The sequence below is a fragment of the Oncorhynchus mykiss genome, chromosome 7 (genome assembly GCF_013265735.2).
Source record: "Oncorhynchus mykiss isolate Arlee chromosome 7, USDA_OmykA_1.1, whole genome shotgun sequence".
Lineage (NCBI taxonomy): Eukaryota > Metazoa > Chordata > Actinopteri > Salmoniformes > Salmonidae > Oncorhynchus > Oncorhynchus mykiss.
In genome coordinates this window covers 79,954,796-79,980,649 of record NC_048571.1, presented here as the reverse complement: position 1 = coordinate 79,980,649, position 25,854 = coordinate 79,954,796, and the positions used below count along the sequence as shown (strand labels likewise).

At 43.9% G+C, this 25,854-nt stretch overlaps 1 protein-coding gene across 1 annotated transcript in view; it reads right to left on the bottom strand.

Moving 5' to 3' along the window:
* apcdd1l (adenomatosis polyposis coli down-regulated 1-like) overlaps window positions 1–25,854 on the bottom strand; it is a 28,317-nt gene continuing 2,463 nt past the window's right edge. Inside the window, exons 2-4 of the mRNA XM_021610700.2 lie at window positions 6,729–6,906; window positions 4,120–4,639; window positions 1–2,097 (exon numbers count right to left, since the gene is read on the bottom strand). Of these exons, the coding sequence (XP_021466375.2) occupies window positions 1,315–2,097; window positions 4,120–4,639; window positions 6,729–6,906 (1,481 nt within the window). The 3' untranslated portion in view covers window positions 1–1,314. The remainder of the gene's footprint in view (window positions 2,098–4,119; window positions 4,640–6,728; window positions 6,907–25,854) is intronic.

Here is a 25,854-nt window from a genome sequence, read left to right as displayed (position 1 = left end):
AATTGTTTATACATGATTTATTGTTAATTCATGACAGTTATTATAGTGTTACCCAAGTTTCCTGTCTATTACAAATGATCTTCTAGCTAAAAAATGATCTACAATATTTCAAAATTGCAATAATTGTAATTTTGCTGAGTAGGGTACATTGTGTTACAGGCTGGCTATAACATGCATCCAACCAGATATTACTCTGTGTTTTACTCAGGGAGTTATGCTCCAGAAATTGGAGCTGGATAGCAATGCTTCATGTGTGAGCCATATGCCAGTTAGTTCTCACATTGCAGCACTCATGTCCAGCATCTTGGCTTTCAAACTTGGACCATTGTTTGGAAAGCCTGTTAGATTGAAGAATCCAGCATTTACCTTAGTACTGAAGTGACTATTTTGCCTTAAGGATGAGTTTTTCACACTCAGTTCTTAAATATTCTTAATTATTCTTATGATTCATTATTATTCATGTCAAAATCATTATTAATTTTACAGCCAATGATAGAATAATGATAGAAATTATTTCTCAAGCAGCTGGTTAGTAAATCAAGATGATAGATTTTGTGAAGATATACAAAAGATGAGAAAGAAGCAGGACAGACTGTACATAACATATAAAAACACACAGACAATGCAATAATTGCAGCAGATCTTCCCTTTTAATATAACAATTAATTTAACAATGACAATAAGTATGGTTTGTAGGATAGAATTGTAAACTAGTGTCCACTTGTCAGCTGGGGGTTTCCTCCAATCGAAAATGAACACATTAGATTAGGACCTGTTGATGTGACACACATTTGCGTTTCCTCTTTGGTATCCAGTTCCTGATTTACACAATCTGAAGTCCATTTGAATGTCGGTTGCTTGTGCATTGAATTTATTGGTCGGTATTGTCCTTTGTTTTGTTCGAAAATATACTGCCTTATGTAATTTGAAGGGAAAATACATCTTTAGAGAAAGGAGCTCTTATGGGCCTTAAGCATTTGCCAAAAGGCATCTCTGGTTTAAAAGAAAACAAAGTGATACACGTACTGTATATAATATGATAGATATGCAACTTGTATAGACAGTCAGTGTATGTACAGTTTTCGTGTACGTATTGTTCACTGGAATACCATTCAAATGACAGTTGTTGACACTTGTTGAATGTTCGTCAGTTTCCTTTTACACAATGTCAAGGGCATCAACACTGCTGATGTCATTGTCGTAGGATTGACTTATTCAGGTTGCTGAACATAGAGTACCATCCTTTACAAATCATTCTCTCCTGAAAAGCCATCTTTTATTTGGTCTGCCGTTATCTTGATACATGGTTCTTCCTCATACACTGTGAACAGTTCCTCCATCGTACCAAAGCAACAGTAAAGATACCAGCACTAGGACAAAGCTTGGCTGCCATGGTAGGTTCTTGGCTCCACTAGCTGCTAGCTTGAGCTGGTTGGTGTGAAGATACGACGTGGGGGTGTCCTCCTCGCCACAATGCACCATGGGGGCCTGGTAAGACGTGGGCCTCTTCTGGGGACGGTCGGGGCTGGAGCCATCCGTCGGCCTCTCCCCTATGAACAGCAGAGGGCGCCGTCGATAGTCCATCTCCGTCTTGAACAGCTCGTACTCCTTGTGTGGCAGCTTGATTCCCAAGACGGTACACCCATCCGTGGGGGTCACGTCTTGCTCCACCCCCACCTCCCAGCCCCCCACCTTCCCGCAGCTTCCTGGCCGGGTCTCGTTGAGCACCCTGGCCGTGGCCCCCTCAAGGATGGTGACACTGACCCGGGTCACCTTGAAGACAAACTCGGTGCCTCCCGCCACTTTGGCCGAGGGGTCTCCCTGAGCATAGTGGCCCGAGGCCTGTAGGGTGAAGGTCGGCTGGCTGCAGGAGGGGTCCGAGTAGTGGTGGTAGAAGCCTTCCCAGGAGTGCTCATCTGGGCGGAAGGTGAAGTCTCGGGTGAGGAAGAGGACGGCAGGCCGGGCTTCACAGCGTTGGCTCACCCAGCGGCCATGCAGAGATGGAGGGGCCGACGCAGGGATATGGGGCAACACCGGGGGGCGTTGTTCTGAGGCCCGGAAGACCAGGGCGCACGCCGGGCAGGGGTGGATGTGGTGCTGGTGGAAATAGATATGGAATAGTAATGGTTAGGATTATACAATATAACTGTCATCCAAAATGGCACGCTACTTAATATGAAGCCATGTATTGACCAGACCTACTAAATACTGTAGTATGAAGCCATGTATTGACCAGACCTACTAAATACTGTAGTATGAAGCCATGTATTGACCAGACATACTAAATAGTATGCTCGTTTGGATATTGGGACACAGTTTTATGCTTGAGTTAGTTAGTTTATCACCATGGAAGGCATTCAGCATCAGATGAAGAATGGATGGAGAGAATGACTACATTCCTTTATAATGTCCTGAGACACCGTTTAATTAAAATCCCTGCCTTGATCTACAGTCGTGGCCAAAAGTTTTGAGAATGACACAAATATTAATTTTCACAAAGTTTGCTGCTTCAGTGTCTTTAGACATTTTTGTCAGATGTTAACATGGAATACTGAAGTATAATTACAAGTGTCAAAGGATTTTATTGACAATTATATGAAATTGATGCAAAGAGTCAATATTTGCACTGTTGACCCTTCTTTTTCAAGACCTCTGCAATCCGCCCTGGCATGCTGTCAAAAAACTTCTGGGCCTCATCCTGACTGATGGCAGCCCATTCTTGGATAATCAATGCTTGGAGTTTGTCAGAATTTGTGGGTTTTTGTTTGTCCACCCGCCTCTTGAGGATTGACCGTAAATTCTCAATGGGATTAAGGTCTGGGGAGTTTCCTGGCCATGGACCCAAAATATCGATGTTTTGTTCCCCGAGCCACTTAGTTATCACTTTGGCCTTATGGCAAGGTGCTCCATCATGCTGGAAAGGCATTGTTAGTCACCAAACTGTTCCCGGATGGTTGGAAGAAGTTGCTCTTGGAGGATGTGTTGGTACCATTCTTTATTCATGGCTGTGTTCTTCGGCAAAATTGTGAGTGAGCCCTGAGAAGCAACCCCACACATGAATGGTCTCAGGATGCTTTACTGTTGGCATGACACAGGACTGATGGTAGCGCTCACCATGTCTTCTTCATCCATGCTTTTTTCCGGATGCTCCAAACAATCGGAAAGGGGATTCATCAAAGAAAATTACTTTACCCCAGTCCTCAGCAGTCCAATCCCTATACCTTTTGCAGAATATCAGTGTCCCTATTTTTTCCTGAAGAGAAGTAGCTTCTTTGCTGCCCTTCTTGACACCAGGCCTTCCTCCAAAAGTATTATCCTCACTGTGTGTGCAGATGCACTCACACCTGCCTGCTGCCATTCCTGAGCAAGCTCTGTACTGGTGGCGCCCCGATCCCGTAGCTGAATCAACTTTAGGAGTTGGTCCTGGCGCTTGCTGGACTTTCTTGAAGCCTTCTTCACAACAATTGAACCGCTCTCCTTGAAGTTCTTGATGGTCCAATAAATGGTTGATTTAGGTGCAATCTTACGGGCACCAATATCCTTGCCTGTGAAGTGCTTTTTGTGAAAAGCAATAATGACGGCACGTGTTTCCTTGCAGGTAACCATGATTGACAGAGGAAGAACAATGATTCCAAGCACCACCCTCCTTTTGAAGCTTCCAGTCTGTTATTCGAACTCAATCAGCATGACAGTGTGATCTCCAGCCTTGTCCTTGTCAACACTCACACCTGTGTTAACGAGAGAATCACTGACATGATGTCAGCTGGTCCTTTTGTGGCAGGGCTGAAATTCAGTGGAATTGTTTTTTGGGGACTCAGTTCATTTGCATGGCAAAGAGGGACTTTGCAAGGAATTGCAATCCATTCTGAAAACGTTTGGCCACGACTGTACATGTACAGGATAGTTACTTTTTAAAAATGTATTGGGGGGGTGATCAGCTTTAATATTACAGATAGATTGTAGATTCCATCAATGTAATTGTCTGCATCATTTCCAATTCCCCATATATTTTTTTTGTAAACAGTATATATAAATATATTTTCCTTTATTATTATTCCCTAACCCTACCACCCCCTCCCCTAACTGTACAGTATCTTAATGGAGTGTTCATAGTTTCACCATAGCGTTCTGCAATGGTTGCTGGTAACCCGTTGGTCGATAGTACGTCCTCTTTGTCCAGTCCGTGTGCACGTCCCCAAAGAAGAGCTCCTGAACCAGACCTCCATGGGGCTTATGCTGGGTCTCCACTCTCACCAAGCCCAGTTCCATCATCGAGAACCCCAGGGCACCCAGACAGGCCCTCCCTGCCTGGGCGTTATACAGCTCATACAGGTGCCCGGGCACCATGCCGCCCAGGGTGAGGCCCACACACACAGAGGGTAGACGGGCGGCCGGCCTGTGCATAGCGCCTTGGCTGTGGATGACGATGCCCACTTTGTGAAGGTGGTGCTCTGTCTCGGTGGCACCCCGGGTGATCCAGGACGCCTGGCGTAGACGGAGCTTGCCCCGTACCACCAGAGAGTAGGTGGGATCCTCGCACCCGCTGTCAGTGTAATAGTGCTGCAGTGCCTTGAACAGGTGGCTCGGGTAGAAGGTGTAGGACCGGGTCAGAAACTCAGGACCAGGCCGAACTTCACATCTACACAGGATGAAGAGATTGAAATAAAATTATTGAATGAAACGATGGATGTACTGTATGGGTGAATAAAATGATGGCTGGGTAGATGGATGAATGAATTACTAAAATTATGGATGGATGCATGGATTAATTAATTACTAAAATGGTGGATGGATGAATGAATTACCAAAATGATGGATGGATGGATGAATGAATGAATGAATGAATGACTAAAAAGATAGATGGATGAATTAATTACTAAAATGATAGATGGATGGATACATGATTGATATATCAATTCACTATATGGAATTGTTGCGCAAACAATGATGTCTGAATCACCTGGGAGGACACCAAGACCGAGCAGCACCTTCACAAATCCAAAGAAGGCCTATAGATGAGCTTCCCTGTTTATCATTACATTTGGTTAACCAGGACATGTTACATGACTTGAAGCCAGTGTTGGGGAGTAGTGAACTACATGTAGTTCAACTAGTAATTTAAATTTTTGCAGTAGCTTGGTGGTACTTGAACTAAATTCAACTCTAGATAGTGTTTTCAGTAGTTAATTACTGTTTTACCATGTAGTGGTTTAGATAACTACTGGAACTACACACTACTGTTTTACCATGTAGTGGTGTAGCTAACTACTGGAACTACACATGACTTTTTTTGCAAAAAGAAGAGAAAACATGGGTGAAGTAGGAAAGAATTTCCTTTCTTTTTCAGCATCAGACCTGCCTAATTCTCACTTTAAATTTTTTTTTGTATTTAATATGCCTAATTACACCTTCTGTTAATAACATCTGTCTGCAGAGTTATGTGTTCTTGCAATTTGTAGTCTATACGGAAGTCCAGAGAGGACATATGAATAAAAAAAATGGTTCCCTCATTATGTCGAGATCACGACTTGTCTATCTTATGAGATGTTTTGTCGAGATCACAAAATAATTTTCTCGTTATCAAACGATAATCAAAAGTAGCATGCATAATCCATTAATTTGATAGAGCGCCCTGTGTCCCAGGCTCTGTGCTGCCCCCAAAACCACAGCCAATCGCATGCAAGGAACAACGCAGCTAACTTGGCTAGTCTTGTGAGCTAGCAGGTTAGCTAGGTAGTGTTGTTAGCTAGCTGACTACTGTAGCTAGCTAGCTTGTTATCTATGCTTGTTGTTAGCTTGCATAACTGGTATGTGTATAATTTAAATGTATATATTTAAATGTATATATTTAAATGTACAGAGTGAATGAGCTCCATTCCTGACAGGCTGATCAGATTCAATAGCAGCCTCAGAGGCTGATAAATCAGGTTGCTGCCTTGTAGGCCGTATGTAAGGCACGTTGCAGACAGCCTGCAAGGCAGCATACTGGCTTATCGGCCTCTGAGGCTGCTATTGAATCTGATCAGCCTGTCAGGAATGGAGCTCATTCACTCTGTACATTTAAATATTATCCATAAAACATTTTAAGTGTCCCTTACAATTATACACATACCAGTTATGCAAGCTAACAACAAGCATAGATAACAAGCTAACAAGACCTAGCTAACTATCTAGCTCGCTCACTCGCAAGACTAGCCAAGTGGTCTTGTGGGTGGCACACAGGTGGGAGACAGGGTTGCCTGTCAGCCATCGTTCAGGGCTTAAATGCCCACCAACTCTTAGCTCAAGGTAAAGGACATTTAGCATGCTAACATTCTCTACTTATAAACTGATAATGAATTCCAACTAGCATGATGTTAGCATGAAATGTATCATCCCATAGTCGTGATCATGAGATAAATAAATTGTGATCTCGACATAAAGCAGGATTTTTATATTCATTTCCTGTCTGGACTTCCGTAAGTCTATGACATTTCTGATTTAGATATGATAATGTATCACCAAGTAGTTTGGATGTAGTGAACTACTTTTTTAAAGTAACTTTAGTTAAGTAGATTATATTTTTCTTAAGGGTAGCTTAAAGTTTAGCTTAACTTCTTCCAGTGTGAAGGAATTGGTAGCTTGATAAACTATATTTTCAGAGTAGCTTCCCCAACATTGTCTGAACCTGATATTTTAGAAAAAAGTGAATATTCAAAGCATTTCTTTGAACAATGCAGAGAACTTGCCTGGTTGACACCCAGTTGCCCTCCAGTTTTGGGGGAATGTCGGCTGTGATTCTGACGCCATCCTGCAAGTGGCGATACTGACACTGTGGCTCCCATTCCAGGCTGGTTGTATGGTTGGAGGAAAATCCTAAGGGGGCTGTGGGTACCTCCCATAGCTTGCTCCCTGACACAAGCACAGCTAGAACCAAGAAAACAAGAACACTCCCGGTTATCACTATTTCAATCACTATTTCAATCATTCAGATCTCAAACATAACATCAACGATCCACCGAGTACTGTTCATTACACGAAACAGAAACACAAAATTATATGCTTGGAAGATGATTATCAACCTCATCCATCACAAATCGGGGGTGACACACAGAACAATTAATAGCCAATGGAAATTATTCACTCCCTGAGTTTTTAAGGTCAAGGCCGGACTGGCCATCTGGCATTTCGTGCAAATGCCAGATAGGCATTTTCAGCCCATTGGGCCCATCTAACTTGGCTTATAAAGTAGGCCAATAGGAAAACACAGTCGGTGTGTTGGAAATGCCAATTTCTGGTTCTTGTCCGCCCCTGTTTCAGCTGCGAACAAGATTCGGGTTGACTGGAAGCAGTTGAAGGGTTCACATTTCTGTAATTTTCCATGTAATGATATGTGATGGGCTCCATTATAGGCCATATATTGATTTGAATCAGACCCTGGCCACATGCACCAAGAGGATAGCTTCTAGGGTTAGCTTGTCACCTCAATCAGCCAACAGTTGGCCTCTAACTCCAACTGACACACACACACACACACACACACACACACACACACACACACACACACACACACACACACACACACACATATCCCCCAAACTACAAAATGTTTGAGTGTGTGTGTGTGTGTGTGTGTGTGTGTGTGTGTGTGTGTGTGTGTGTGTGTGTGTGTGTGTGTGTGTGATAAAGAACTACATCCAATGGCTGCAACTAAGGACATTAAATTAGATGAATTAGGCCCTTCTTTGGCACTTTTTAATTACTTTCCCAATGTTGATATAATCGTAGCTCGACCGAGAACAACAAACATTAGCATGGTGCATTGATTCAGACCAAAAGCAGTACATTTTTCTCTAATTTATCAGCATAAGGGATCTGACGCATGCACATCTGCAATCTCTCTCTATATTTCTGTTGACTGCTACTGTATACCCACATATTGTTATGTACTTGTTTATGTGTATAGACTGGCTTTTGATGGGGCAAGGCCCACATCCATTTAATTTCAGCAGAGACCAAGACAACCGTGCCCTAGTAAATTTTTGATTGAACCCAAATGCCTTGAGTGTGAGGAGATGGACCGGGATCCAGCAGGAGGATGGCTATTTGATAGAGAGACACTATGGCTCCGGTTTCAATCTCCCCAGTTAAATGTTGAAACAGCAAGGGGACGAGTCTCCACAGACACCCATTTGTTCTCCCTCACCCACCCTGCTCTCCCTTACACACCCTGCTCTCCCTCACCCACCCTGCTCTCCCTCACCCCCCTGCTCTCCCTCACCCACCCTGTTCTCCCTCACCCACCCTGCTCTCCCTCACCCCCTGCTCTCCCTCACCCACCCTGCTCTCCCTCACCCCCTGCTCTCCCTCACCCACCCTGTTCTCCCTCACCCACCCTGCTCTCCCTCACCCCCCTGCTCTCCCTCACCCACCCTGTTCTCCCTCACCCACCCTGCTCTCCCTCACCCACCTTGCTCTCACTCACCCCCCCTGTTCTCCCTCACCCCCCTGCTCTCCCTCACCCCCCTGCTCTCCCTCACCCACCCTGTTCTCCCTCACCCACCCTGCTCTCCCTCACCCCCTGCTCTCCCTCACCCACCCTGCTCTCCCTCACCCCCTGCTCTCCCTCACCCACCCTGTTCTCCCTCACCCACCCTGCTCTCCCTCACCCCCCTGCTCTCCCTCACCCACCCTGTTCTCCCTCACCCACCCTGCTCTCCCTCACCCACCTTGCTCTCCCTCACCCCCCCTGTTCTCCCTCACCCCCCTGCTCTCCCTCACCCACCCTGCTCTCCCTCACCCCCCTGCTCTCCCTCACCCACCCTGCTCTCCCTCACCCACCTTGCTCTCCCTCACCCACCCTGTTCTCCCTCACCCCCCTGCTCTCCCTCACCCACCCTGCTCTCCCTCACCCACCCTGCTCTCCCTCCCTCACCCACCCTGCTCTCCCTCCCTCACCCACCCTGCTCTCCCTCACCCCCCTGCTCTCCCTCACCCACCCTGCTCTCCCTCACCCACCCTGCTCTCCCTCCCTCACCCACCCTGTTCTCCCTCACCCCCCTGCTCTCCCTCACCCACCCTGCTCTCCCTCACCCACCCTGCTCTCCCTCCCTCACCCACCCTGCTCTCCCTCTCTTTCTTCTTCTATGTCTCCTTTTTATCTGTGTTTTTATTTCCGTTGCTTAGACCTTCAACTCTCTTTTTCTTTCTCTGTCTCTCTCTCTCTCTCTTTCTCTCTCTTTCTCTCTCGCTCTCGGTCTCTCTGTCTTTCTCTCTCTATCTCTTTCTGTCTCCCTCTCTCTCTGTCTTTACCTCTTTCTCTGTCCCTGTGTTGTGTCTGTTCTCCCTCCATTACAAAGCACATATCGATTTTAATCAGACCCTGGCCACATGCACCTAGGCGATAGCTTCTAGGGTTGGCTTGTCACTTCAATCAGTCAGTCTCTGTGTCTTCAATCAGCCCATCTCTGTCTTCAATCCGCCTGTCTCTTAGTCTGTCCCCTCAGGACCGGGGGTTGGTGGGCTTCGTCATGGCCCCGTGGACAGCTTTACGGATGTTATCTGGGTCGGCTCCGGGAAGCTCGTCCCCCATCCCATGTTTGTCTCTGATACAGCTCACAGCTCACTTTGCTCCCCGACCTTCTGCTGTTTGCGAGGGGACGTCACCAGTTGAGGCCGAGGTTGAAGTGGGAGTTGGTTGTGGAAGTGTCAGTGTGAAGGCTCTGGCTCGAAAGCATCTGGTTAAATTACATTGCACTCATGTATAGCTCATCAAGGGTTTAGGGGGACGAGGAGAGAGGGCCGCCCGAGTCGCCCCAAGGCATCCTACTAGATTTTTTGTCTACTTCTTAAAGTCAGCCTGGGGATGTTTGTTCTTTAGATGTTGGAATGGTTTCTGCGTGCCGTTGCAGCTGCCTTATAAGCACTGTCTGACACTCACTCAGACACTCTCTCTACTCAGCACCATGTTCTGTTTGGGTGGTTTGTGGAGGCACTACCCAGATTTGTCTAGAGGCACTTTTTTTAATTGAGATTAAAGTCAATTTGTTAATATACAAAATAATTGTCCAAAGCAGAAAAACATGTTTGCAATTTTCCAAAAGATGTATTGATTTATTCTCCGTGTCTCTGTTATTGGTTAAGCGTCAAAGTGACGCATTTTGTTCCCGAGAGAGGGATTTGCTGAAATACGAATCATGATTAATTCATTTGTTCCTCTTTGGTCATTTGACAGGTCTGTTTCGCATTAGTAGAGAAAATGTGAATTGCCAAACAGTTACTCACCAAACGCCAATGAATGCACAAGCCTTATGTGATATGACTATGAAGAATCTTTTAGGGTGCGATATTTGGGCCGTTTTGCCAGAGTTTTCTATGGAGTTGTCATTCCGTTTCTCTCCTTCCATGGATCTCATGCCAATTGGACATATGGTTGCATTTAACAAAATACTATCATAGCTTGACTTTAGACTTAGTGTTACAAGGCAACCTAGTAGTTTTCCGTAATCTATTGTTAGAGTAATTCTATAATTATCACTGATTATTCACCAGTGGCCATTTTGTTATTCAATCAGCAACCTTACCACTTAGTTTGCTATGAAGGAATGGGGACAATTGTAACCCCTTTTAATTTGGAGCTATGGATGCAAGGACTGATAGTCCATGAGATGAATATTAAAGTAATAAACATGTTTTGAAACCATACAACGTTTGGGTTATGATCTGAGACTATTCGAAACCATACATCGTTTGGGTTATGATCTGAGACTATTTGAAACCATACATCGTTTGGGTTATGATCTGAGATTATTTGAAACCATACATCGTTTGGGTTATGATCTGAGATTATTGGACTTCTAATGTCATGAGGTATTTATAACTTATATTCCTTAGGAATTTATGGCTATATAGAATTATCTTATAAGTCCCAAAAAATAGATGTACCAATCCCAGATTTTCCCTTTAGTTTAAACAGCTGTACATAATGCAGATTGTACCTTAAAGGGCCAATCTGCAATTGCTACATTCATTATTATACTTTTAAACGTATGACATACCCATTGATTCTTGAAGAATATAACTTAAAGATGCCTCATTAGTGTAGTTCAACTATCGTACCCCTTCATCACCCAAAATATAAGCTTGTTTTACTCCTTTGTTAGTAAACATTGTAATTGTAAACAGACCATGCATAGCCTCAAAAACATGGTTAAAACTATAATTTAGATTCCGGATGTTCACTCTTTGTATCCAAAGCTCTGAGGTCCATGAATTTGAGAACGTTTACATTTCTGCAGCCTCATCCAATTGCTGTAATTTCTGGCTGACCACCAGAGTAAGGTCGCTCAGACGTTACACGCGTCAACCAATGGCTGCATGCCACGTCATGGACTGTCATCGACTGACAGATTGCTATAACATATGCTGTGGTTAGATGATACTTAAAGCTGCAATATGTCACTTTTTTGGGGGGTGAATCAACCAAATTCACATAGAACTGTGAGTTATAGATCAGTCATTCTCATTGAAAGCAAGTCTAAGAGTTCTATGCTTCCCGTTCTCAAGTTTCATCTTTGCGTCTTTTTCTTTGGGTTTTGTACACCAGCTTCAAACAGCGGAAAATACAATATTTGTTGTTATGGGAAGTATATTTCACAGCGGTTCAGATGGTACAGTGATTCTCTACACTATGACTGCCTGTTTTGTCACGCAAACTGAAATTAGACAAACTATTAGAATTTTAGCAACCAGGAAATATGGTGGAGAGATTTCTGCACATTCCACCTTTAAAATACCTATCTGGGCATTGTAAGATCTGGCATGCGTCAGCAACACCTGGGAAGAGGGACGCGCCCAAAGACTTGTCTACAAAAGACTTGTACACAGTCCTGTCTGTAACCTATGGAGGGTGCCACTGTACTGCCGCTAAGCCTCTGCTCATCAATGGCCTCACCTGCAGTGTGACCCGTATGTGGTTACAGTTAGACCCACCAGGGGGCAGTGCAGTGAATCGTGTGTGGTCTAACCCCCAGGATGCATCCTAAATGACATCCTATTTCCTTTATTTGAACAGGGCTCATTAGTCAAAAGTAGTGCAGTTTAAAAGGAAGAGGGCTCAATTTGGGACACCGGCCCGGCCCTACCACTGCCATCCGGACAGACATGCATGTCTGAACCCTTGCCAAAGTCATCTACCTGCCTGGATATTCCATCGCAGGATCTTTCACACACACACACCGCAGACATTGATTTATAGAAGGGATGCCATTTATGATGGACCTCCGGGCTCCTATTTGTTTGTTTGTGTTTGTGATTAGGGTTTGGCAGCTCGCGCTCCTCCACCTCATGTCTCCTCCACTGCTGGAGGAAAAGAGCCTCTCCACCTCATGTCTCCTCCACTGCTGGAGGAAAAGAGCCTCTCCATATCATGTCTCCACTGCTGGAGGAAAAGAGCCTCTCCATATCATGTCTCCTCCACTGCTGGAGGAAAAGAGCCTCTCCATATCATGTCTCCTCCACTGCTGGAGGAAAAGAGCCTCTCCATATCATGTCTCCTCCACTGCTGGAGGAAAAGAGCCTCTCCATATCATGTCTCCTTCACTGCTGGAGGAAAAGAGCCTCTCCATATCATGTCTCCTTCACTGCTGGAGGAAAAGAGCCTCTCCATATCATGTCTCCTTCACTGCTGGAGGAAAAGAGCCTCTCCATATCATGTCTCCTTCACTGCTGGAGGAAAAGAGCCTCTCCATATCATGTCTCCTCCACTGCTGGAGGAAAAGAGCCTCTCCATATCATGTCTCCTTCACTGCTGGAGGAAAAGAGCCTCTCCATATCATGTCTCCTTCACTGCTGGAGGAAAAGAGCCTCTCCATATCATGTCTCCTTCACTGCTGGAGGAAAAGAGCCTCTCCATATCATGTCTCCTCCACTGCTGGAGGAAAAGAGCCTCTCCATATCATGTCTCCTTCACTGCTGGAGGAAAAGAGCCTCTCCATATCATGTCTCCTCCACTGCTGGAGGAAAAGAGCCTCTCCATATCATGTCTCCTTCACTGCTGGAGGAAAAGAGCCTCTCCATATCATGTCTCCACTGCTGGAGGAAAAGAGCCTCTCCATATCATGTCTCCTCCACTGCTGGTGAAACAGTGAAATGAAAAGTGAAAAGACTATAGATAAATAATGGAAAAGTAAAACACGTAATATTAAAAGTATAATTTCCACCGAGCAAAAATTATTTTTTGTGTACCTCTCTATTTGGAACTGCAATGCACACACGAGGATCCAGGCAGTCAGTAAGCCAACCAGTCAGTCAGCTAATCAGCCAGTCAGTCCGCCAATCAGCCAGCCAGTCAGCCAGTCGGCTAATCAGCCAGCCAGCCAGCCAGTCAGCTAATCAGCCAGTCAGCCAGTCGGTCAGTCAGCTAATCAGCCAGCCAGCCAGTCAGCTAATCAGCCAGCCAGCCAGCCAGCCAGCCAGTCAGTCAGCTAATCAGCCAGCCAGCCAGTCAGCCAGCTAATCAGCCAGCCAGTCAGTCAGTCAGCTAATCAGCCAGCCAGTCAGTCAGCTAATCAGCCAGCCAGCCAGTCGGTCAGCTAATCAACCAGCCAGCCAGTCAGACTCGACTGCGTCCCAGAGCCTGTGGCTACTGTTCTGTAGTTTGCCTCTCTCTCTTCTTCTCTCTCTTCTTCTCTCTCTTCTTCTCTCTCTTCTTCTCTCACTGCTCCAATGCTTGATGACAAAACCCTGAATGACTCCATACACTGCTACATGGCTATTGTGTGGAGTGAACACATGCCATGCCCATCTCCTCCTGGTTAGCTCTCCCTTGATGAAAAAGCCATGTTTATGCCTCATGTCTTTTGGATGGATTTCAGATTCTTTCTTTTTTCTCTCTTGCTTTCGTGGTTTATTTTCATTTTTTTGCGTGTGTGTCCAGGCCTGATGAGGTGCAGTTGGTCGGAAGGAGAAGAAGGAAAGCTTCTTCATCTGGTGTAATGAGCCTCCCAGTTTCGTGATTACTGGGGGGAGTGTGTGTGTGTGTGTGTGTGTGTGTGTCTCATAATTTTTTTTAAACAATTAAATATACTTTTAGATAAACTAAAATGGATACGAGATATATAAATGGATGTGAGATATATTAAAAATAATGTATTTCAAAATAAATAATATTTAATACATTTTAAATACATTCCAACATATCTTACGGAATGCATTTCGAATGTATATACAGTGGGGCAAAAAAGTATTTAGTCAGCCACCAATTGTGCAAGTTCTCCCACTTAAAAAGATGAGAGAGGCCTGTAATTGTCAGCATAGGTACATTTCAACTATGACAGACAAAATGAGAAAACAAAATCCAGAAAATCACATTGTAGGATTTTTAATGAATTTATTTGCAAATTATGGTGGAAAATAAGTATTTGGTCACCTACAAACAAGCAAGATTTCTGGCTCTCACAGACCTGTAACTTCTTCTTTAAGAGGCTCCTCTGTCCTCCACTCGTTACCTGTATTAATGGCACCTGTTTGAACTTGTTATCAGTATAAAATACACCTGTCCACAACCTCAAACAGTCACACTCCAAACTCCACTATGGCCAAGACCAAAGAGCTGTCAAAGGACACCAGAAACAAAATTGTAGACCTGCACCAGGCTGGGAAGACTGAATCTGCAATAGGTAAGCAGCTTGGTTTGAAGAAATCAACTGTGGGAGCAATTATTAGGAAATGGAAGACATACAAGACCAATGATAATCTCCCTCGATCTGGGGCTCCACGCAAGATCTCACCCCATGGGGTCAAAATGATCACATGAACGGTGAGTAAAAATCCCAGAACCACACGGGGGGACCTAGTGAATGACCTGCAGAGAGCTGGGACCAAAGTAACAAAGCCTACCATCAGTAACACACTATGCCGCCAGGGACTCAAATCCTGCAGTGCCAGACGTGTCCCCCTGCTTAAGCCAGTACATGGCCAGGCCCGTCTAAAGTTTGCTAGGGAGCATTTGGATGATCCAGAATAAGATTGGGAGAATGTCATATGGTCAGATGAAACCAAAATATAACTTTTTGTTAAAAACTCAACTCGTCGTGTTTGGAGGACAAAGAATGCTGAGTTGCATCCAAAGAACACCATACCTACTGTGAAGCATGGGGGTGGAAACATCATGCTTTGGGGCTGTTTTTCTGCAAAAGGACCAGGACGACTGATCCGTGTAAAGGAAAGAATAAATGGGGCCATGTATCGTGATATTTTGAGTGAAAACCTCCTTCCATCAGCAAGGGCATTGAAGATGAAACGTGGCTGGGTCTTTCAACATGACAATGATTCCAAACACACTGCCCGGGCAACGAAGGAGTGGCTTGGTAAGAAGCATTTCAAGGTCCTGGAGTGGCCTAGCCAGTCTCCAGATCTCAACCCCATAGAAAATCTTTGGAGGGAGTTGAAAGGCTGTGTTGCCCAGCAACAGCCCCAAAACATCACTGCTCTAGAGGAGATCTGCATGGAGGAATGGGCCAAAATACCAGCAACAGTGTGTGAAAACCTTGTGAAGACTTACAGAAAACGTTTGACCTCTGTCATTGCCAACAAATGGTATATAACAAAGTATTAAGATTAACTTTTGTTATTGACCAAATACTTATTTTCCACCATAATTTGCTAAGGAATTCATAAAAAATCCTACAATGTGATTTTCTGGATTTTTTTGTCATTTTGTCTGTCATAGTTGAAGTGTACCTGTGATGAAAATTACAGGCCTCTCTCATCTTTTTAAGTGGGAGAACTTGCACAATTGGTGACTGACTAAATACTTTTTTGCCCCACTTTATACCACAATATACAGTACCAGTCAGAAGTTTGGACACATACTCATTTAAGGGTTTTTCTTTATTTGTACTATTATTGTAGAATTATTGTAGGATAATAGTGAAGACATGAAAACTATGGAATAACACATGGAATAACACATATGGAATCATGTAGTAACCAAAAAAGTGTTAAACAATTCAAAGTATATTTTATATTTGAGATTCTTCAAAGTAACCACCCTTTGCCTTGACAACAGCTTTGCACATTCTTGGCATTCTCTCAACCAGCTTCATGAGGTAGTCACTTGGAATGCACTTCAATTAGGTGTGCCTTGTTAAAAGTTAATTTGTGGAATCTCTTTCCTTCTTAATGCATTTGAGACAATTAGTTGTGTTGTGACAAGGTAGGAGTGGTATACAGAAGATAGCCCAATTTGGTAAAAGACCAAGTCCTTATTATGGCAAGAAATGATAGTCCATCATTACTTTGAGACATGAAGGTCAGTCATTCTGGAAAATTTCAAGAACTTTGAAAGTTTCTTCAAGTGCCATCGCAAAAACCATCAAGCACTATGATGAAACTGTCTCTCATGAGGACCGCCACAGGAAAAAAGACCCAGTGTTACCTCTGCTGCAGTAGGTGTCCACACTTTTGACTGGCACTGTACAGTATGCTAAATGCATCTGAAAATGTATGTACACCCTGTTCACTTCTACAGACAGTGAGTCAGGTGACTGTGGCTTGCTGTATAAAGCAGGCCGAGTTTGAGTTTGAGTTTATTTTTATTTTACGTTAATCAACGTTTCAGTAAAAGTACCGGTTTTAGCCAGCCGGCTAATTTTCAACCACAGTCCCTGGGCAGGTTATTAAATTAAATTACAATATAGACAATCATTGAGCAGTGAGCACATGCAGAGCAACATAGGACAAGCAACACATAGCATGCAGACAGAGCAACATAGGACAAGCAACACATAGCATGCAGACAGAGCAACATAGGACAAGCAACACATAGCATGTAGACAGAGCAACATAGGACAAGCAACACATAGCATGCAGACAAATCAACATAGGACAACAACACATAGCATGCAGACAGAACAACATAGGACAACATATAACATGGAAAGAGACAACACACAGCTAGGGATTATGTTCACAAGTCTGATTGGCCTTTAGCCATGTCTTCATGTTTTTTTGTGAAGGTGTGATAGGTGGTGTAGTTGTGTGTGTCTAATGGCAGTGTGTTCCAGACATGGCACGCTCTCACAGAGAAAGCAGATTGACTAAAGGTGCTTTTCCTTAAGGGAACTATACAGTCACATCTCATGGAAGACCTTGTGGATCTGCTGCCATATGTTTGGGTTTTCTGTTTAACAAAAGTACTGAGTGGAGGGGGAGCCAGGCCATTTAGAATTTTGAATCTTGCACAAGATTTTTCCATCTCAGGAGCTCATGTTTTCTGACGATGTAACAGTAATGATGGCTATTGGGCTTCCTATCAAGCACTTTGCGAGCCTGCTTGTAGACAGACTGAATGTTTTTTTTTTCATGTTGTACAGCAAGCTTAGGCCCAACTAGTCAAGCAGTATGTTAAGTGGTGGAGTACCATAGATTTGAAGTACAGTTTTGCTACCTCTATAGTCAAAGAATTTCGTATGAATCGGAAATTAGCTAGGTTGAAGCATTAGCTAGGTTGAAGCATTAGCTAGGTTGAAGCATTAGCTAGGTTGAATCATTAGCTAGGTTGAAGCATTAGCTAGGTTGAATCATTAGCTAGGTTGAAGCATTAGCTAGGTTGAAGCATTAGCTAGGTTGAATCATTAGCTAAGTTGAAGCATTAGCTAGGTTGAAGCATTAGCTAGGTTGAAGCATTGAAGCATTCAGTTGCTGTTCAATTAAACATTAGAATGGACAAAACAAGTGACCTAAGCGACTTTGAGCATGGTATACTGATGGCAGAGTCAGGATTTGCCCTAAGCCTGGTGTTAACGGTACAGGCTTCTGGCAGTGGTGTAATGGTGTGGGGAATGTTTACCCGGCACACATCAGGTCACTTGATACCAAGTGAGCAACATTTCCATGCCCCCAAAAAAGTCTGTCTGTTCTGGATGCAAAGGGGTGTCCGGCCCGGTAGTAGATGGATGTACCTTATAAACTAACCACTGAGAAGAAAAAAATGATGGGATGCATGCTTCAGTGTGTGTGGGCGTCCGTCACCGTGTGAGTGGTACAGTGCAGATACAATCTGTCCTGCAGGTTGAGTTGGCTCCAGAGACTGTGCTGTGTTGGCTTCCACAGCAAGGATCAGGGATATGGAGTGCTTTCAGAAAGTATTCATACCCCTTATTCCACATTGTGTTGTGTTACAGCCTGAATTCAAAATGTATTAAATATATTTATTTTCTCACCCATCTACACACAATACCCGATAATGGCAAAGTGAAAACATGTTTGTAGGTTTTTAATTTACATAAGTATCCATACCCCTTTGCTATGACACTCCAAATTGAGCTCAGGTGTATCCAATTTCTTTGCAATAGATTTTGTTGTAGGCAGAATGCATCGGAGTAGGATTCTATTGCATTGACATGCACGACTCAGCCCGTATTCTACACAGACTGGTGCGGCATAAACAATTAGAGATGCAGTAGGCTTATATGCAAATATACCATTGCCATATATGGATCAGTGCCATTTACATTGAACTGGACTGTGTTTACAGCATGAGCGGTAGTGAGTAGATGTGCTTGTTTTGAGATCAAAGCGAGAGCTGCACAAAATATGTACATTTCTAAACATCTTTGAAAAGCGAGTCAGGTAAATAGTTTTTGTCTTAAAGGAGTAGTGTTGTATTTTGAGACAGGCTTTAATAAGCTAAGTGGTCAATAGGCAGAGGATAGGATAATGTGTCTGATTCTCTGTAATAATGGTATGGGAATAATAATGTATTTTATTTTGTAAAGTTGTTTCTTGCATTAAACAACACAACAACATTTTTCAATCATTTCCTTGGCTGATAAACAGGTTAATGTCAAGCCTTGCATATTTTTTTCAAAAGTTTCATGGAATGTAGGCTTACATTGAACACCACACATTGGCAGCTACTGTAGGCTGAATGATAGAACAGCTATTTCCATGTTAAGATGTTATGGGCTAAATTTTCTCCATTGATTTTGATGGTAGGCCACTCTGGTAGGCCTACATTATGACCAAATAGCCTCAGTAGCCTACTTGGTCACTGTTAAAATGTTACAGTTAGGCAAAAAAGTATTTAGTCAGCCACCAATTGTGCAAGTTCTCCTACTTAAAAATATGAGAGATGCCTGTAATTTTCATCATAGGTACACTTCAACTATGACAGACAAAATGAGAGAAAAAAAATCCAGAAAATCACATTGTATTATGAATTTATTTGCAAATTTGGTGGAAAATAAGTATTTGGTCAACAACAAAAGTTAATCTTAATACTTTGTTATATACCATTTGTTGGCAATGACAGAGGTCAAACGTTTTCTGTAAGTCTTCACAAGGTTTTCACACACTGTTGCTGGTATTTTGGCCCATTCCTCCATGCAGATCTCCTCTAGAGCAGTGATGTTTTGGGGCTGTTGCTGTGCAACACGGACTTTCAACTCCCGATTTTCTATGGGGTTGAGATCTGGAGACTGGCTAGGCCACTCCAGGACCTTGAAATGCTTCTTACCAAGCCACTCCTTCGTTGCCCGGGCGGTGTGTTTGGGATCATTGTCATGCTGAAAGACCCAGCCACGTTTCATCTTCAATGCCCTTGCTGATGGAATGTGGTTTTCACTCAAAATCTCACGATACATGGCCCCATTCATTCTTTCCTTTACACGGATCAGTCGTCCTGGTCCCTTTGCAGAAAAACAGCCCCAAAGCATGATGTTTCCTCCCCCATGCTTCACAGTAGGTGTGGTGTTCTTTGGATGCAACTCAGCATTCTTTGTCCTCCAAACACGACGAGTTGAGTTTTTACCAAAAAGTTATATTTTGGTTTCATCTGACCATATGACATTCTCCCAATCTTATTCTGGATCATCCAAATGCTCTCTAGCAAACTTCAGACGGGCCTGGACATGTACTGGCTTAAACAGGGGGACACGTCTGGCACTGCAGGATTTGAGTCCCTGGCGGCGTAGTGTGTTACTGATGGTAGGCTTTGTTACTTTGGTCCCAGCTCTCTGCAGGTCATTCACTAGGTCCCCCCGTGTGGTTCTGTGATTTTTGCTCACCGTTCTTGTGATCATTTTGACCCCACGGAGTGAGATCTTGCATGGAGCCCCAGATCGAGGGAGATTATCAGTGGTCTTGTATGTCTTCCATATCCTAATAATTGCTCCCACAGTTGATTTCTTCAAACCAAGGTGCTTACCTATTGCAGATTCAGTCTTCCCAGCCTGGTGCAGGTCTACAATTTTGTTTCTGGTGTCCTTTGACAGCTCTTTGGTCTTGGCCATAGTGGAGTTTGGAGTGTGACTGTTTGAGGTTGTGGACAGGTGTATTTTATACTGATAACAAGTTCAAACAGGTGCCATTAATACAGGTAACGAGTGGAGGACAGAGGAGCCTCTTAAAGAAGAAGTTACAGGTCTGTGAGAGCCAGAAATCTTGCTTGTTTGTAGGTGACCAAATACTTATTTTCCACCATAATTTGCAAATAAATTCATAAAAAATCCTACAATGTGATTTTCTGGATTTTTTTTCTCATTTTGTCTGTCATAGTTGAAGTGTACTTATGATGAAAATTACAGGCCTCTCTCATCTTTTTAAGTGGGAGAACTTGCACAGTTGGTGGCTGACTAAATACTTTTTTCCCCTACTGTAACTTAAAGCAGGTACAGCATCAGTGTTCACATTAAACGCGGGCTGGAAGTTGCACAGAATTTTCACAACGTTCAAGTTTAGCAGACCTGAAATTTGCTCCGTGCCCATTGTCAGGGAGGTGACCAAGAACCCAATGACCACTCTGACATAACTACAGAGTTCATTGGCTGAGATGGAAGAACCTGCCAGAAGAACAACAGTCTCTACAGCACTTCACCAATCTGGGCTTTATGGGAGAGTGGCCAGACGGAGGCCATTCCTAAAATAAAGTCAGATGACAGCAGAGTTTGTAAAAAGTCACATGAAAGACTTTGAGAGCATAAGACAAAAGATTCTGTGGTCTGATGAGACAACAATTTAACTATTTTTCCTGAATCCAAAGAGCTACGCCTGGAGAATATCAGGCACAGCTCATCACCCATCTAACACCATCCCTACTGTGGAGCATGGCGGTGGCAGCATCATGCTATAGGGATGCTTTCAGCGGCAGGAACTGGGAGACTGGTAAGGATAGAGGGACCAATGAATGGAGCCAATTATAGGCAAATCCTTAATGAGAACCTGCTTCAGAGTGCAATCGACCTTAGACTGGGGCAAAGATTCACGTACCAACACGACAATGATCCAAAGCAACGCTGGAATGGCTTCAGAACAAGAATGTGAAAGTCTTCGAGTGGCCCAGCCAAAGCCCAGACTTGAATCCCATTGAAAATCTGTGGAAATACTTCTAGATTGCTGTTCATCGCCACTCCCCATCTAACTTAAACTGGTACCAGGCTACCATCAAACTAGTCTTGTGAGGCTTGTGGGCATCCTAGTGACATGTACGTGTCGGTGAGAAACTCACCTTTCCACAGAGGTGTCATCTTAGTGTGTAACCCAAACTGTTCAGACTCTACAGACAGAACTTGGCAGATCGGCTGTGCCAACTTCAGATGAGTTCCATGACAGTTGTGGGGTTTTTAGAGCAAAATGGGGAACACCCTCATTTTCGGGAGAGTCTCGTCTTTCCACAGAGGGGTCATAATAGTACACCAAACCATTCTGACGCTACAGACGTTTTCATGAGAAGACCGATTTACAGGATGTCTCATGGTCTTACAAACACTGCTCTAGAATCGGTACCTTTCACCGCAGATGCGGAAGGGCGACATCGTCTGATGCGGTGGATTGAGAAGCAGACCTTGCAAAAAACACATCTCAGGCTTAAACTGACGGATTTTTGATTGGGATTTTTTTATTTTACTAATGAGATTTCCACGTGGGTGTGGACATTGACTCTAGGGGGTTTTTAGCAGAGCTTGAGAAAATCTTCAAGGAGGAATGGGAGAAAATCCCCAAATCCAGATGTGCAAAGCTGATACAGACATACCCGAGACAACTCAAAGCTGTAATCACCACCAAAGGAATACTTATGTAAATTAGACTTACCCCAACAACAATTCTAAAGACATGTTTTTACTTTGTCATTATGTGGTATTGTGTGTAGTTGGTTGAGAAAAAATCAGTTTAATCCATTTTGAATTCAGGCTGTAACACAACACAATGTGGATTAAGTCAAGGGGTATGAATACTTATCCGAAGGCACTGTAATAGCAGCAACACTTTTATAGAGAGATGTATCTCTAGGGCCTCCCGAGTTGCACAGAGGTCTAAGGCACTGCATCACAGGCTGTGTCACAACCGGCCGTGACCGGGTGTCCCATAAGGCGGCCCAGCATTGTCCAGGTTAGCAGAAGGTTTGGCCGGGTGGGGGGGGCTTTATTTGGCTCATCACGCTCTAGCGACTCTAGCGCCTGCAAGCTGACAGCGGTCATCAGTTGAACAGTGTTTCCTCCGACACATTGGTGCGGCTGGCTTCAGGGTTAAGCGGGCAGGTGTTAAGGATCGCGGCTTGGTGGGTCATGTTTCGGGGGAGGCATGACTTGACCTTCGCCTCTCCCAAGCCCGTTGTGGAGTTGCAGCAATGAGACAAGATCGTCGTCACGAAATTGGGAGGAAAGAAAAGTATCTCACCACCATGTACTGAAGGTGAAAACACATCCTCAGGTCTCCTCATAGGCTTCTGAGTGGTGCAACGGTCTAAGGCACTGCATCTCAGTAGAAGAGGAGTCCACTATAGTCCCTATAGTCCCTGTACCACATCAGGCCGTGATTGAGGGTCCCAAATAGCGGCGCACAATTGGCCTAGAGTCGTCCGGGTTTGGCCGGGGTAGGCCGTCATTGTAAAGAAGTATTGGCTCTTAACTGACTTGCCTAGCTAAATAAAGGTTGAATTTTTTAAAAAGGTATTAAATAGGGACAAGGCTTCGAATATTTCCACCATGTATTGATTGATGCATGAATGTATTCAGCAGGACACCACACTGATAGAAATATATCATGTGGAACAAACACACCTCTCTGACGTGTAGAATCAGGAAACAATGTCAGCTCTATTCATTACATTTCTATCTCCCTTTCCCAGGCGCTGATTTCATAATATAACAGCCCAATCAAATGTTTGCTATAACATTTTATTGTATCACATTTTGTATCACATATTGTATCACATGTTTAAAGAGGTTTTTAATTCCTTATTTATTTATGTATTTCCTTCATTTAACAAGTGAAGTTATTGAAAATACACTGTCCTTTACAATGATGTCCCAATTATATATGGACATCTTCTGGTCAAAATACGTGCCCTATAAAGTAAATAGGTTCTCATTTGGGACGTACAAAAGTCAATGTACCAACGATCTTGTCTCTCCTCATGCTGTTAAATCCTCCTCCTCTCTACAGCAGCATCAGCCATTCACATCACCAAAGACATCCTCAGTATCAGCCATTCACATCCCCAAAGACATCCTCAGTATCAGCCATTCACATCCCCAAAGACATCCTCAACATCAGCCATTCACATCCCCAAAGACATCCTCAGTATCAGTCATTCACATTCCCAAAGACATCCTCAGCATCAGCCATTCACATCCCCAAAGACATCCTCAGTATCAGTCATTCACATCCCCAAAGACATCCTCAACATCAGACATTCACATTCCCAAAGACATCCTCAACATCAGCCATTCACATTCCCAAAGACATCCTCAACATCAGCCATTCACATTCCCAAAGACATCCTCAACATCAGCCATTCACATTCCCAAAGACATCCTCAGTATCAGCCATTCACATTCCCAAAGACATCCTCAGCATCAGCCATTCACATCCCCAAAGACATCCTCAACATCAGCCATTCACATTCCCAAAGACATCCTCAACATCAGCCATTCACATCCCCAAAGACATCCTCAACATCAGTCATTCACATTCCCAAAGACATCCTCAGCATCAGTCATTCACATTCCCAAAGACATCCTCAACATCAGTCATTCACATCCCCAAAGACATCCTCAACATCAGCCATTCACATTCCCAAAGACATCCTCAGTATCAGCCATTCACATCCCCAAAGATATCCTCAACATCAGTCATTCACATTCCCAAAGACATCCTCAGTATCAGCCATTCACATTCCCAAAGACATCCTCAATATCAGCCATTCACATTCCCAAAGACATCCTCAATATCAGCCATTCTCATTCCCAAAGACATCCTCAGCATCAGCCATTCACATTCCCAAAGACATCCTCAATATCAGCCATTCACATTCCCAAAGACATCCTCAACATCAGCCATTCACATTCCCAAAGACATCCTCAACATCAGCCATTCACATCCCCAAAGACATCCTCAACATCAGCCATTCACATTCTCAAAGATATCCTCAACATCAGCCATTCATAAGGGTATTTCTTCACGGGGGGCACCGGGAATGGTTTTATTTGTTCCCCTCTCGAGTCTCCTCTTGAGTCTCCCCTCTAGAGTCTCCCCCCTCGAGTCTCCCCCTCGTGTCTACCCCCTTGAGTCTCCCCTCTCGAGTCTCCCCCCTAGAGTCTCCCCCCTCAAGTCTCCCCCTCGTGTCTCCCCTCTTGAGTCTCCCCCCTCAAGTTTCCCCCTTGTGTCTCCCCCCTTGAGTCTCCCCCCTCAAGTCTCCCCCTCGTGTCTCCCCCCTTGAGTCTCCCCCCTCAAGTCTCCCCCTCGTGTCTCCCCCCTTGAGTCTCCTCTCGAGTCTCCCCTCTCGAGTCATATCGCCCCCCATTGTTGTCTTTTCATAAAAGTTAAACTTGACCTAATCCAGTGGCCCTGTTGATTTCGTCATGGGATGAAGGGGTTCTTCCACTAGGACATGCCAGTTCCTTTGTGGTTCACTCTGGCTCCCATTGACCTAACACCACACTGCACATTCCTCTCACCAAACTCTACCAATATCCACCCACAGACATTCTTCTCACCAAACACTACCAACATTCACCCACAGACATTCCTCTGAGCTGATTAGTGGGTTGCTTTCATCTTAAAGGAATAGTTCACTTGTAAAAATGTTTGACTTACTTTTCAACCCTCGCTGTTTTGGTTTGGTGAAATTCTTACAGTCGCTGGGTAGTGTCATATCTCAAACATTTGTCTCATATGATCTGATTTTTCAAAATCACATACAATATTCTATTTGACTCTATTTAGCCTCATTCAAACAGAGTGTTTCTCAGCCATATCTCACCAATACGATACAGGAGGAGGGGAGAGGGGTACAACTAATAAAGAGGTAAGGTCATTCGGTGTTACGTAAATAAGCCAAGTATTGACATTGTTGCTGTGTTGTTGCAACATTAAGATAGGTAGAGTTGCCCAAAAGTCTGGATCAATATGTAAGATTCTTGGAAGAGCCTTAAGTCAATCCTTAGGCTATTGTCTGTCTGGAAACCCTTTTCAGGAAGTAGTCTTGTATTGTTTGCCTGACAAAGTTCATCAACATAATTAAGTTCTTGCAATAGGCACAATTTGTGCCTAGCCACTCCCCCCAATTTTTTTTTTTACCATCATTCCAAAAGGTTTAGGAATTGACACAAAAATCACACGATCAATATAGGATAGGAATCTGTATAAAGCACACAATTAAAAAATTCAACCATATATGTCCAACCACTAATGAAAGTTAATAGAAGTTTCTTGAATACCATCTTTGATCCACAAACAATGATGAATGGGTTGCTCATGACAAAGATCCTCTAGGGTTGTGGCTAAGTGCCCGTGGGGTGTGTCTGGGGCAAGGGACTCAAATGCTCCTGTCTCCCCTACTTGAAAAACAGCTCTTCAAATACCATTCTATTT